At 38.6% G+C, this 14,597-nt stretch overlaps 1 protein-coding gene and 1 pseudogene across 5 annotated transcripts in view; both read left to right on the top strand.

Annotated features, from left to right (window-relative positions):
- LOC100476962 (histone-lysine N-methyltransferase SETDB2) overlaps positions 1-14,597 on the top strand; it is a 91,563-nt gene that overhangs the window by 48,909 nt on the left and 28,057 nt on the right. For 3 of the 5 annotated variants that reach the window (XM_034665128.1, XM_011224826.3, XM_034665127.1), the window contains 6 exons: positions 921-1,137; positions 1,637-1,736; positions 3,362-3,455; positions 6,096-6,436; positions 9,176-9,264; positions 9,838-11,244. In XM_034665128.1, the coding sequence (XP_034521019.1) occupies positions 921-1,137; positions 1,637-1,736; positions 3,362-3,455; positions 6,096-6,436; positions 9,176-9,264; positions 9,838-9,955 (959 nt within the window). In that variant the 3' untranslated portion in view covers positions 9,956-11,244. Of the gene's footprint in view, positions 1-920; positions 1,138-1,636; positions 1,737-3,361; positions 3,456-6,095; positions 6,437-9,175; positions 9,265-9,837; positions 11,245-13,497; positions 13,810-14,597 lie in introns of those variants that run through there. The other 2 variants (XM_034665130.1, XM_011224813.3) reach the window with 2 other exon arrangements.
- On the top strand, positions 7,274-9,167 carry LOC117803091 (annotated as a pseudogene).

Genomic DNA, 14,597 nt, shown 5'->3' with positions numbered 1-14,597 from the left:
TTAGGGCGTGAGCCCAGGGTACTGGGATTGAGCCCCACATCGGGCTCCCTGCTCTTTTGGGAGCCTTCTTCTTCCTTCCCACTCCCCCTGTGTGTGTTCCCTCTCTCACTGGCTGTCTCTCTCTCTGTCAAATAGATAAATAAAATCTTTAAAAACAAAAAAACAAAAAAAACTGCAGTCTTAAGAGTGGAGTTCACCATGGGATTCCTGGGTGGCTCCATCTGTTAAGCGTCTTTCTTCCCCTCAGGTCATGATCCCAGCGTCCTGGGATCAAGCCACACATCAGGTTCCCTGCTCAGTGGGGAGTCTGCTTCTCCCTTTCCCCCTCCCCCTGCTTGTGCTCACTCGCTCTGTCTCTCAAATAAATAAATATATATATTTTTTAATTTGACAGAGCGAGTGAGCACAAGCAGGGGGAGCAGCAGACAGAGGGGGAGGGAGAAGCAGGCTCCCCACGGAGCAGAGAGCCTGACACAGGACCCGACTGGACCCTGGGGTCATGACCTGAGCCGAAGGCAGATGCTTGACCAACTGAGCCATCCAGGTGCCCCAATAAATAAAATCTAAAAAAAAAAAGAAGAAGATTGGAGTTCACCTCTCTAATTTTCTAGAATGCTTTCTGATTTATATTTTTGTTTATTATTGCACCTGAATCTATTCTCTTTCATTTTATACCAGAACAGACAAATGCTTTTTTTAGATGGCCAGTGTTTTTTTATATACTGAAATCTCTTACTAGTCTTTTGTTAATTGTTTCTTACAAGAGTTTCCTAGGATGAGTTAATGTGTTTGTTTTCATTACAGAAATATGGTACGTTTCACAGAGTTGTTTAGTAATGGAGCAGAATAGAGATGTTCTTTTGTTGGTTAGCAATTATATTATCTTTTGTCTTATTAAACTCTTACTTTTTTTCTTTTAGGAAGATTACTAAGCAGATATAACACTGAGAAACCTGATGCTATTGATGAAAATGGAAAAGAAGAGAATATTATGAAAAATATGTTTTCAAAAAAGAGGAAAATAGAAGTTGCAGATTGTGAGGTTGAAGTTATCCCATTAGAACTGGAAACACATAGAAGTGCTAAGACTGAGGAGTGTCCACCTACGTTCAATAATAATTTAAAAGAGCCTGTTATGTAAGTAAGACATTAGGAACCCAATCAAGATTGATCTGTATTATTGATCAAGAATGGTTCTCCTTGTTTCTTACTTTCCCTCTACTCCTATGTATCTCCTATATATCAACTTGCTTCACAGTTGTAAGTTTAAGTCTAAGATCTAGAATGCTTATATTTTAAAAGCTAGCCAACATACTTTATTTCCTCAGTGTTCCATTTCTGGAGTTTTACCTTTAAAAGACTTATGCCTTTAGTCAGAGTCTTTATGGATGTCATAACTTTTGCTGTTCTTTTTATTTTCTATCATCTTATTTACAAACCTTTTCACATTATTTTTTAAACATACTTCAAAAATGATTGACTTTAAAATATATTTCCTCCTTTAGTGGGGGATAAGCATAGGTGTTATTAGATTAATTTCTGATGGATACTTACTTAACAGTGATATCTGTATTTCAAGGTCCAGTAAAGATAATTTTTAGTGATATATAGAATAGCTTTTTTTTTTCTTTTTCAGAGAAATGAAATGTAACAATAGTTCAAGAATTCAATATCATTCAGTCATTAGAAGTCCTAAAGTGAAGACAGCCATTATTCAACGCAATGGGAAAAGGATGGTAAAAACTGCAAACTGTAGATGGGTCTCTTCTGAGAACATTAACTGAGATCTCAACTTTCTGTCTTTTACTTAGTTGTAGTTGTTTGTTTAACTTAATAATGTGTAGGATTTCTTTTATTATTTTGGAATGGGCATACTCTTGAAATGTTAGGACCATGTTTTATTTACTTCGTGTCCTCCATGGTCATTGGCATGTTCCCAACTTAGATACACAAGGAGAGTGTTGGTCATGATCTGACAATGTGTTCCACTGAAATTGAAAGCTATCCATTTCTGAGAATTTATAGAAAAGTTAAAGTGTTCCAGAGTCGATAGTGATACATAATAAGAAAAAGATTGAGTAATTTAGGTTAAGGAGATAAGGTTGAGAGTTACAAGAGAAAGAAGAGACACAGTCTCGTGAAAGAATCATCCAGAAAACACCGTTTTACATGATAGCCTCAGAAGGTATACTCTTCAGTCTGTACTGAGAAGAATAGTCGGAGACTGTAACTTGGAAGCAAAGAAAGATGCAGGAAAAAGAACAGAGGATGACATAAAGATAATTCACAGTAGGGCTTGTTGATGAGAAGTAAAAACTCTGCCCTAGGTGATGTGCAAATATTTGCCTTCTGCCTAGTAATGTACATCCAGCAAGTACCTCCTCAGGATCACATAATTATGAAAAGGGCAGGCCATTGGATTACATAGACCCGGGTTTGACCTCCAGCTCTGGTGCTTTCTACCCAGGTGACATCTCCATGTCCACATTCCTTTATCTGTAAAATGAGGATAATAGTGTCTCTCTCAGAGTTAAGAGGATTAAATGAGATAAGCTTCAGAAATTTTGTGTAGCACAGTGCTTGACAGCCAAGTGCTCAAATAAATATTGACCATTTAAGTAACTTGAATAATAATAAATAATAATGGTCGGGGCGCCTGGGTGGCACAGCGGTTAGGCGTCTGCCTTCGGCTCAGGGCGTGATCCCGGCGTTATGGGATCGAGCCCCACATCGGGCTCCTCTGCTGTGAGCCTGCTTCTTCCTCTCCCACTCCCTCTGCTTGTGTTCCCTCTCTCTCTGGCTGTCTCTATCTCTGTCAAATAAATAAATAAAATCTTAAAAAAAAAAAAATAAATAAATAATAATGGTCAACACTTATTGAACAGTTAGTTGAGTGCCAAGTGTGGTGTTAAGTTATCATTAACATAGGAAGTGATTGTGTCTACAACTCATAAAGACAGACAACTCCTTTAACCTTGTCTTTGAAGTAAAAACTGGCAAAAGTTTGTTTTTATCTTTGCACATCTCACAGTTGAAGCCAAATTTATAATCTGGTATCAAAATTGAGGGATATAGACAGATGTCTTTGAATTTTATTTTAAACTTTAATGCCTAAGGAATGTCTTAATAAATAAAGTCTTTATAATTTGTGGCTTACTAAAGTGCCTAGAAGTAGAACACAGCCAAAAGGGCTCCATCCCTCCAGAGATTCTTTATGATACCAGCTTTGAGGCTTCCAAAATCAATCTGGTAGCTACGGTAGCCTATGAAGATTGACAATTGATGAAAGAGGTCTAACTGCTACATTAAATTCTTTTTCCTGACCTAGAAAGTAAAGACATCTTACCTGTTCTCTTTTAAGGGATTTGCTTCCTCAGAGTCTGTCACCTCAGAAGATAATGATGGATTTAAACCAACCCAAGTACATCTGAACTCCAAAGCCAAGGAAATGAAAAGTAGGCTTTGTTTCACTCTGTGATAGCCTGCCTCTTCTGTCTTCATGTCTGTCTCGCTCAATACCTATGGCTTATTTTCTCAGACTTAGAACAAACAAGCTTCATTCATTATAAAAGTTATTACCTGTGTAGATCAGAGGTTAGCAAACTACAATTTGTGGACCAAATCTGGCTTACCGTCTGTTTATGTATGGCCCATGAGCTAAGATAATTTTTACATTTTTAAATAGCTAAAAAAAAATGAGAAGATGAATAATATTTTGTGACACTTAAAAATTATATGAAATTATATTTTGGTGTCCATAAACAGAGTTTTATTGGAGCATAGCCACACTCGTTAATTTACGTATTATCTCTGATGACAAATAGCCACAACAGAGTCTGTGTATGGCCCACAAAACCTAAAATACTATTTGGCCCCTTGCAGAAGTTTGCCAACCGTTGGTCTGTATGCCAACAGTGGCCCTGAGGCACACAGGAAGGAGTGGGGTAGACAGCTGTGAGTCTACATAGTCCACAGTGTTATCTGTGGCTTTGGAAGCATCGTCCAAAGCAGCCATTTCCTAACTGTTCGGGGCTCTTTTAAAATTATAATACATCATTCTGTGGTACTCCAGCCAACAGTGCTGCAGGGATGCTCAGCAAAAAGCAAAAATACTGGTATTCTGAGTCCTTGTCTTTCAGTGTTACCAGTCTTGCAGTAGTTCATGTTATAACTTGACAAACCTGGATTTTGGTACTTTTGCATTTCACAATATCCCTCACTGGGGAAATACTGCTGAGAGATGACCGTTTTTGAATAACTGAGCCATTTCCTCCTCTCCTTTAAAGTTTCTTTGCATCTGTATCCCCAACTCCTCACCTGGTCTTAAAGGATGGAGATTGGGGCTGGGGAGCAAGGCAGCTGCTTGACAGACAAGGTCTATCAAAGGGCATTTACGTATTATAATTATTTCACCATCAAAGGGGAGGAAAATCTCTTCTTCTGCCCATCTTAGGTTATCCAGCTGGGGCCTGGTAAATTAGACTGACAGATTGACAAGAGAAAAACAAGCAGAAATTTATTACCATATATCAGCATTACCATGTGTATCTCAGAGATGAATAATATAAAGAAGTAGCTTAGAGGGGTGCCTTGCTGGCTCCGTCAGTCAGTGGATCATGTGACTCTGGATCCTGGGGGTTGTGAGTTCAAGGCCCAATTGGGTGTAGAGATTACTCAAAAGTAAAATCCTAAAAAAGAAAAAAAAAAAAGTAGCAGCTTAGAACTCTGGTTTATCTAGCTTCTTTGCGAAAGAACAATAAATTTTTAGAGGAGTGACAAGACAAAGGAAAAGGACCTTGAGTCTCGAGGGCAGCATATTGTGGGAAGGTAAAATATGGGAAACTAATAGTGGATAAAGGCTAGTTAGTGAAGTTTGCTATGTAGATTCCTTTGGTTTGATTTCCCTGCTGATAAAGGTCTAAAGCTGTCTCTGGTTGACTAACTTTTGTCCTTCCTGGTAGAAGGAGGAAGGACACCTTTGTAAATTTATGTACTGCTTTTAAACAGATGGGGGAAGGCAAAAAACTTTTCCCGCATAGACTACTTAATCACTCTTAGCTTAAAATAATTCTTATGTCAAGGAAGCATATTTTGGCATGACATACTCTGATTTCCTTCACCATTTAATGCATGTGAGCCATAATGAGTACTCTTGCTTTTGGTTCTTTTGTTACTTTCATTAATTGCTACGATGTGTGTGTGTGTGTGTGTGTGTGTATAGCAGGCACTACAAAAATCAGTTATGTACTATTACAATTCACAGGTAACCCATAATTAAAATATGAGAACATGTAGGAACAGCAGGCAGTAACAATAATGATTAGATCAAGAACATCAAGAGAAATACAGTTTCTTTGTGCCACTAAGTTAGGTGGCACAAGTGGCTTTTTAAAAATAAATGATTTTACTTATTCCATTTGACAAGCATTCATACTTTCGAATATTCTAAAAAATTATTTCCATAATTGGATAAGAAAAATGATTAAGGCAGCTTATCTTATTCTAAAGTATTATTATTTGTAAAAGCATAAATATTGACTGGTCATCTAGCAAAACCTTCAAACACTAATATGTGCAAAACCCATAGCAATACAGTTATTACTCTTGGGACTTGTTGAGGGTGATGCCAAGAGGGTTTTCTCAGGCCTTTCATTGGTGTCCTAAAGGCCTAGAGTACCCCCTAAACACCTACTCTGTTACAAGTGTTTAGAATATACTTAAATGAGATTCTAGAGTTGAGGAGAGGTAAGTCAGTTTATGAGGAGTAGAGATTAATTATAGTAGTAATAGGAGGCAATAGGTACATTTGTAAAAAGGTAGTAGAAAGAAGGAAGACCTGGAGCCAGGCGTTTCTCAAACATTTGAGACTCTTCTGGGTTTCTTACCCCACTTCTCATTATATTACAGGTTAGGTGAATCTCTTATCCTCTCAGAGGCTCAAAGTTTTCATTTGTAAAATTGGAGTAGTGTCTACCTTCATATATTGTAAGGATTAGCAATAATTAAAGCAACTAGCATTTAATTAGTATGTTAATCACAGGACTATTGATCAGCCAAGTATATTTGCTGACACTTCCTTCCAAAATATTTATTAGAGGATTCAAGCTCCTACCAAGTTAAAGACTCTGAAGACAATCTGCTGATTGAATCAGATGTGATAGATATAACTAAATGTAGAGAAGAAACTCCATCAGGGGGCAGATGTAACCAAGCAACCACATTGGATAAACAGAATATTATAAAGGAGTTCAAGGCTCAAATGCAAAAGCCCCAAGAGGAAAGATCTCCAGCATATCAAAACCATCAAGTCTTTTGTGAAAAAGAGTTCCCAAGTGAAACCAAGAATATTTCACCTGATTCTCTAAAAAAGTTCAATAAAGGGAACATGTTTTTATTGGATGCCACAAAAGAAGGGAATGTGGGCCGCTTCCTTAATGTGAGTATATGGGCTGAGATTCACATTTCTAAACTTTTTTTCTGTGCTGCTTTGAATGGTTTGAAATTTTTTTTTTTTGGGTAATTATGTTCATGAGTCTTCATTTTATTAGTGTTTCATAATTTACTTATATATATGCTTTTTCTGTGACCAACATGTGGGGTGACTACAGGAGGACCAGTTCTCCTGTGTCACTGTGGTTCAGGAGAGGGGTGCCCTGAGCAGCTGTTAGGGCTTCTCCACTCCCTCAGTAGGTCCTTGTGATGGAGATGGGTTAGCTTCATGACAGCTGCTGGTGAGGTCATCAAGCTTCCTTCTCGTTCCTATGCCTACCAACTACCTTCTGAGAGTAATTTAATCTCCTATGCACTGACAGAGATTGAAATTTATGTGCAGTCATATGTAATTCACCTGCCATCAGAAGAGAAAAAGATTCTGAAATCAGAAAATCTTTTTTTTCTTTTTCAAATTTTTATTTAAATTCCCGTTAGTTAACATACATAGTCTCAGATGTAGAACTTACATACAAAACCTAGTGCTGATCACAAGTGCCCTCCTTATATGCATCCCCCCCCACACACCTGAAGTCAGAAAATCTTTAAAAACAATGAGGTTTTCCTTGCGAGGTGATCTGTTTATTTGGTTGGTTTCTTTTTCTCCTCATTAGGAGGATACTTGGTTAACAAGAAATAGGATCCTTTCCTTTCTTCTTTTGTCCCCTAATTGTTTTTCTTTATTCTACTTTGACTACTTCTTTTTTTTTTTTTTTAAGATTTTATTTATTTATTTGACAGAGATAGAGACAGCCAGCGAGAGAGGGAACACAAGCAGGGGGAGTGGGAGAGGAAGAAGCAGGCTCATAGCGGAGGAGCCTGATGTGGGGCTTGATCCCATAACACTGGGAGCGCGCCCTTAGCCGAAGGCAGACGCTTAACTGCTGTGCCACCCAGGCGCCCTAATATGACTTCTTCTATACTACCGCCAAACATGTCAGAGCCATTAAACATGTCTGGAGAGCCATCGAAGAAGGATCCCCAGCAAAGGACTGTCATGGCTTTATTTCCTGTCAGTTACATTGAAAGTTGCTGCGCCAGAACAGTGTGGTTGATTTTACTTTCCCAATCAGCACACCATCTGGGCTCTTCTCTTGTTTAGAGGAGGAAAAAATAGAATTTTTCTATCTTTCCTTCTCTCTTTCTTCCTTTCTTTCTTCCTCCTCTCTTTTTTCCTTCTTTCCTTCCTTCTTTCTTTTATTATTTTAACATAGAAAATACATTCATGATTTAAAAATAGAAATAAAATGAATACATGAAATAAAAAGCCATACAGAATACATACATACAGCCGAACAAAATTCTGTTTCAAGGTAGCTCCAGGCCTACCTTTGTTCGTGGTAGGCACCATGAATAAAGGTTACCAGCCCAACTGAAAAAAAATGTATGGACGGGAAGTTATCATTGAAATTGAATGGTGGAAAACATGTCTAAGGAGTATTGCAGGGATTTGGTCCCTTTATGAATCTGGCATAGATGAATGTGTGGAGATGGGTGCTAGTGGGCAATAGACAACAATATTGGAATGGTGGTAACTGGATAAAATAGTATCATGTTAGAAGCCTTGAACAAGGATAACTAATGGTTGTGTTCCACACAGACATCAGTTGCTTACGTATGTCCCCTTGCCAGAGGGTCTGTTTGACGATGATGTAAAACTCAGTCATATACATTCTTCATATTAACCTTCTTTCTTCTTTAAAAAAAAAGTACCCTAAAAAGTAGCTATGTCTCTATTCACCTTATCCCCACTCCACTCTCTATATAGTAAGATCATTTTTATTACTTTTTGTGTATATTTATAGTGTTTCTTTATGGAAATACCAGTGAATATATATATTCTTATTTCTTCCCCCTTTCTTACATAAAAGCATATTCACTGTTCTGTGCCTTGCTTTTTAAACTAACTGTATACTCTGGAGATCTTTCCATATCAGTAAATAGAGCACCTCCTTTTGTGTTTCTTTTTGTTTATAGCTGCATAGAATTCCACTGTATGGATATACCAAAGTTTATTTAACCAATCTTTGGATAGACTTTTGGGTTGTTTCTAAACAATGTTTAGAATAGTAATGTTTTACTATTAAAAACAGTGCTTAATGAATAATCGAACACATAGATACATGTACAGATGTATCTGTGGAATACATTCCCAGATATAGGATTGCTGAATCAAAAGACAAATGCATTTATAATAATGATAAAATTGACAAATTATCTTCTATAGAAGTTTGTACCATTTTGCATTTCTACCAGCAAGATAAGACTGTCAGAATAGGGCTTTTCTGATTGAGTTCCTACTATTAAAAAATTACAGTCTATGATATTTTTACTTATAGGTCAGCAAAAAAGGGAAAGAAATGAAAGTGAGATGTGTTAGAAACAGAATGGTATTTTAATGTTTCAAAAACAATATATCAGGGGCGCCTGGGTGGCACAGCGGTTAAGCGCCTGCCTTCGGCTCAGGGCGTGATCCCGGCGTTATGGGTTCGAGCCCCACATCAGGCTCCTCCGCTATGAGCCTGCTTCTTCCTCTCCCACTCCCCCTGCTTGTGTTCCCTCTCTCGCTGGCTGTCTCTATCTCTGTCAAATAAATAAATAAAATCTTTAAAAAAAAAAAAAAACAATATATCAAATGCTTTACTGTATCTAACCTCTGTGTTTATTTATGTATTTATTTTAACAGCATAGTTGTTGCCCAAATCTTTTGGTACAGAATGTTTTTGTAGAAACACGTGACAGGAATTTTCCATTGGTGGCGTTCTTCACCAACAGGTTTGAAATTTCTTTTATGTGATTTAATTTTGAAATTGTGAAAAATAACAGTAGAAAAATATTTTTAAAAATGTGGGTGATAGCCCTTAATATCTGCCACCCTAAAATATTCATTTATCCCAAACTGTTCCTAGTCAATAAAATTTTAAACAGCGAAAATTTCAGTCCTTATTTCCTGTGAGAATTAATGCCCAAAAGGATTAAGGATGGCAGTTCTGACCCAGTTCAGTTCAGGGAATAAATGATGTAGAATGCTACATCTCCTATAAGTCAGAACTGCCTCCAGCTGTTGCACCACGGGCCTCACATCACAGACGTCACCACATCACTGGGTTCTACTGTGTGCAAAACACTTCCTTTCTCGTGGATATTGACAAGTTTCTTTCTTAGGATTTTGGTAGATTTGAAATAAAACTCAAATGATTATTCTTAATAAAAGAGCATTCCTAACTGGGGGTGTGAGAATAAACAGGATTTTTGAAGATTTGTAATGATGTTAATAAACTGATATAATCACGTTTGGTTCATTTTGTAGTTAGTGATTTATGTTTGTTTTTAATTTCTACTTTCTAGGTATGTGAAAGCAAGAACAGAACTAACATGGGATTATGGGTATGAAGCTGGGACTATGCCTGAGAAAGAAATCCTCTGCCAATGTGGGGTGAATAAGTGTAGAAAGAAAATATTATAAATCTGTAGCTAATGCCTATTGATGAGATTAGCTTATTACGTTGCAGTTAGAGCCATGCAAGAGAACCTTTAGTCATCAGTGGAATTAACTTAGGTTGTGATCCATCAAGAGAATTCTCAGTTTACCCTTGTCAGGGAATTCATTTGTATGACTTAGAAATGCTAGGAACAAAATAAGGACATTTTCATATGCATAGGCTATCTCTTTATTCTTTCTGTTGTTCAACTTTACAGGAGTGGGATGGAAGTGTATATTTTATATGAAATACCATTATACAGTTTGTAACTTATTTGTAAATTATATACTAAGAGAAACAAATGTCACAATAGAATTCAATTGTTCTTACTTACTTTCGTGATTATTATCTTTGAGTTCATGCCCCCCACAGGGCCAAATTCCACATCTTTACCTAAAAAATGTTTGTTTAATTCTTGGCAAATAATTTACCTTTATGAGCCATAAAGTGGGCAACATAGCCTGAGGAAAATGTAAGAACTAACTTTACACATATAGAAGCTCTGGCTGCATGCAACTCTGTCTGATCAAACCGTTTGAATGCTAAGAGGGAGAAGCTCTCCTATTGGGAGGGTTTTGGCAAACTTTGAGATGGAACTTCTTTTCCACAGATTCTCCTTACTACTCCAGTATAAACACAGACAAGAAAAGAGGGAATAGAAACGCAGAGGAATTGGAATATTTTTGTTCTAGGTAGAGGAGAGCCGTAAGAAAACTTAGAAACTAGTCAGACTTGGCTTATTTAGGTCCTCTAGAAGGGATTGTGATGGGCAAGAATTTCACTTAACAAAAAACAATTCCACTGAGTTTGTAAAGTCTTGAACAACTTCTTGGATTCTCCTGGGTATGATATGCAAATCGCTTTTGTAGAGAAAAAGGGAGTTATACTCCGCTATAGGTTACCCAGCCCTGATCATGGAGTGGAAAAGGGACTGGGAATTTCCAGGCATCAAAACTAATTTTATCCATAACAAAGTTGTACATTTGGCTGCCAGGAACTTCCCCCTTGGAACCAAAAGAGGAATACTAGCTCAAAAAGAAGTAATTAAAAGTAGTTTTGGCTTTTGAGAGGTTTTAGGTCTTTTTTTTCTTTCTTTTTTTCTATACTCGATTCTGGGTTTAGTTTGATTACTGTTCAAATAAAATGCTATTCTAGGGGCGCCTGGGTGGCACAGCGGTTAAGCGTCTGCCTTCAGCTCAGGGCGTGATCCCAGCGTTATGGGTTCGAGCCCCACATCAGGCTCCTCCACTGTGAGCCTGCTTCTTCCTCTCCCACTCCCCCTGCTTGTGTTCCCTCTCTCGCTGGCTGTCTCTATCTCTGTCGAATAAATAAATAAAATCTTTAAAAAAATAAAAATAAAAAAAAAATAAACATTAAAAAAAATAAAATAAAATAAAATGCTATTCTAAGTTTGGGCCCAATTTAATTGCTTAAAAATACTGAACTAGATGAAAATTTAACTTTAAATTGTTTTAGAGAGTCAGAAACCGAGGAACTAGGAAAAGGAGCAAAAGGTTATAACCTAACAGCCTGTTCAGATGAGGAAAGTTAAGTCTATTCACAGTAAAGAGATAGGAATTTTAGGCCGTACACTGAAAGTGAAGATACTTGATAAGTGTGGGAAATATTGTTATACATAAATCGTGACATCTTGATCTGCTTCACAGCTGTCACCTTCTATCAATGTCCTGGAGATTGCTTTTGTCTGTCTTATGTCAGATCTGTTTCCAGTTAAATTCCATTATTTCTTTTTTCCTTGGTTTACTCCCACATATTGGTGAAGGACATCTTCCAGTTGTTTTTGAAAAGGAAAACTGAGAGGTAAATATTTTGAGACCTTGCATGTTTGAACAGGTTATTTTACCCTTACACTTGATTGCTATTTTTTCAGGGTATAGAATTCTAGAGTAACCTCCATACACAATTTTGAAGGCTTCTGCTAGCTTCCAGTGCTGCTGCTATGAAATCTGAAAATGGTCTCCTTTCTGGCTTCCATGGTGATTACTGAAGTCAGATGTCATTCTATTCCTTATCTTTTATATATATATGACCAGTAGTTTTTATCTCTCTTGAAGCTGACAGAATTATCTTTGTCCCAGTGTTCTATTTATGGTAAGGTCCATTTTCATCCTTCATCCTGGGTGCTTGGTGGGATCTTTCAATCTGCAATCTTTGTCCTTCTGTTCAGGGAAATTATCTTGAATCATTTCTTTAATGATTCCTCATCTGTTTTCTTTCTTTCTTTCTTTATAGAATTCTTATTATTCAGATGTTAGACTTCCAGGATTGGCTCTCTAATTTCTTTTCTCTTTGTTTTTAAAGAGTTGTGATTTTTTTTTCAAGTTTACGTATTTATTTAAGTAATCTCTATACCCAATGTGGGGCTCAAACTTAAAACCCTGAGATCAAGAATTGCATGCTCTTCCAACTGAGCCAGTCATGTGCCCCAAAGTTTCTCTTTATTTTCAGCTATCTTTTTGCTGTACTTTCTGGGAGATTTTCTCAATTTAAATCTTCCAGTATGTCAGTTGTGCTTTATTTTTCTGGTCTCATATTCTTAATTTCTAGAGCTGTCTTTTCTTCTCTGAATATCTTTAACAGCATCCTATTTTGGGTTCATGGTTGCAGTATCTTATCTCTTTGAAGATACCATGATGTATATTAAATAGGTTTATGTGTGTGTATACACATGCATTCATATCTGTATTCTTACTGCATATTTTGCAACCTAGAAGGTTTATTTCTTGTTTGTTTTCCCTGTATGTTTCCTTTGGTCTTTGTCTTTCATGTTATAGGCTCTCCTCAGTTTGTGATCTTGGCAGTCTACTCATACTTAAAAAGGCTGAGATTGAAAGCCGAGAGTGGGAGATGGGTCTCTTCAAGTGCCACATCATAACTGAGCTGAGCTATCAGTCTTTAATTGTCTCTTTTAGTGCTTTGTTTTGGGTGATTGAAGGACAAAAACTTGGCTGCCAGTGTCTGCTTTTATTTTCCCTTTGAGTCCCATTCTTCTATGATCCATTTATATATTTGTCAAGACTATCCAAATTATCTTTGTATATATTGTTTCTCTTTTCTGCTGTCCCCAATTTGCCTCTCTTCCCTTTAAAACCTCAAAATGCAAAAATAATAAGTCCCCAAAATGCAAGTTTTCCTTTAATTCCTCAGCAAACCACCATTATATGCTTCTTTTCCAAAACAACTTTTTTATCTGTAATTATATGCATTTGTGTTCTCTACATGTATATTTTGTTACATGCACTGAAAACCTCGTCTTGTATGGTGCTGTGTACCCCATGGGTGCTAAATAAAGATTTGCGACTCGCAACTGGAATTACAGTTGGTTAATTCTGCCTCCGTTTATGACATAACTTATTTAGGCCAAACTTGGTGTTATACAATTTTTAGAAGAAACGGGTAATCCCTCAGAAGAGCAATCACTTCTCCAGCTGATCCCAGGGGTTTGGGCCACCTTTCCTCCCCATCTGAAAAGTCTGGGCAGGGTAGGGATCATCTGCAAATTAAAAAAAAATCAGATTCAGGCACGGATCTGTAGAAGATGCAAGCTCCTATTTGAATGAGAACTTCTCTGCAAACCCTACGTGTCTCTTGCTCAGAACTTCCTCTGGGCAGGGTAAATCCGTCACCGTAGCTTTTACGAAAACGAAACTCTGTAGCTGCCTGTGAACTTCCGGAAGTGCAGGCGCTGCGCGCAACCGTCGGACAGCCGCTGAGGTTGCAGCCATGGACCAAGTGTTGTCTTCCTTGGCCAAGTCAGCCCACGGAGCCAGCTGGTCCGAACCCCAGGACGCCCGGGACCACCTCCCCCACCCCACTGGTGAGTACCGCCCGAGCGCAACGCGCGCGCGTGCTGAGGTGAGGGTGCAGAGTCCTGGCAACCGCAGGGCGGGTCCCCGGGCCTGCTCGCTGGCCACTGCCCTCCACCCCCACCCGCCTGCGGAGCCCCTGAGGCGCGCTGGCGAGCAGGGCTACACAGGGGTTCTGCACCCCGACCGCTGCCTAGAGCTTCACTTGCGAGAGGTGTGTCTTCCGCTTAACACTCCCACTGCTGATGGACCGCCCATTGCTACTGTCCTACTCCATGGGGAATAGAAGCATCAAGGGAAACCGACATAAACTCGGGTGGGTTTACTCTCCGTGTACAATCCACCCACCCCTAAAACTTGCCAGAGAAGTGGCATGGGAGAAGTAGGCAGGAGTTGGACCCCTCTTGAAAAGAAGTGGTCAGCTGGGTTTCAGGAAGCAGTTGGGAAAGTTCTTGCAGAGAAAGTGACTCTTTGGAACCATCCCCTCCTTTCCATTTAGTAGTTCAAATCCTCAGTGGCGCTGTCTGTGAATAAGAAAACAGTCTTGTGAGTCTGCACCTTCCCTTCGCTCAAATAGTTGTAGAGCTCCTACTGTGTGGCAGGCTCAAGGCTAGGTCCTGGGGATACAGAGATGAGTTAGGCAGACTCCAGCCTTAAAGAATAGAAAAGGCAGGGGCGCCTGGGTGGCACAGCGGTTAAGCGTCTGCCTTCCGCTCAGGGCGTGGTCCCGGCGTTATGGGATTGAGCCCCACATCAGGCTCCTCCTCTATGAGCCTGCTTCTTCCCCTGCTTGTGTTCT

Source organism: Ailuropoda melanoleuca, chromosome 7, assembly GCF_002007445.2.
Source record: "Ailuropoda melanoleuca isolate Jingjing chromosome 7, ASM200744v2, whole genome shotgun sequence".
NCBI lineage: Eukaryota > Metazoa > Chordata > Mammalia > Carnivora > Ursidae > Ailuropoda > Ailuropoda melanoleuca.
This window is presented reverse-complemented; position numbering and strand designations above follow the sequence as displayed.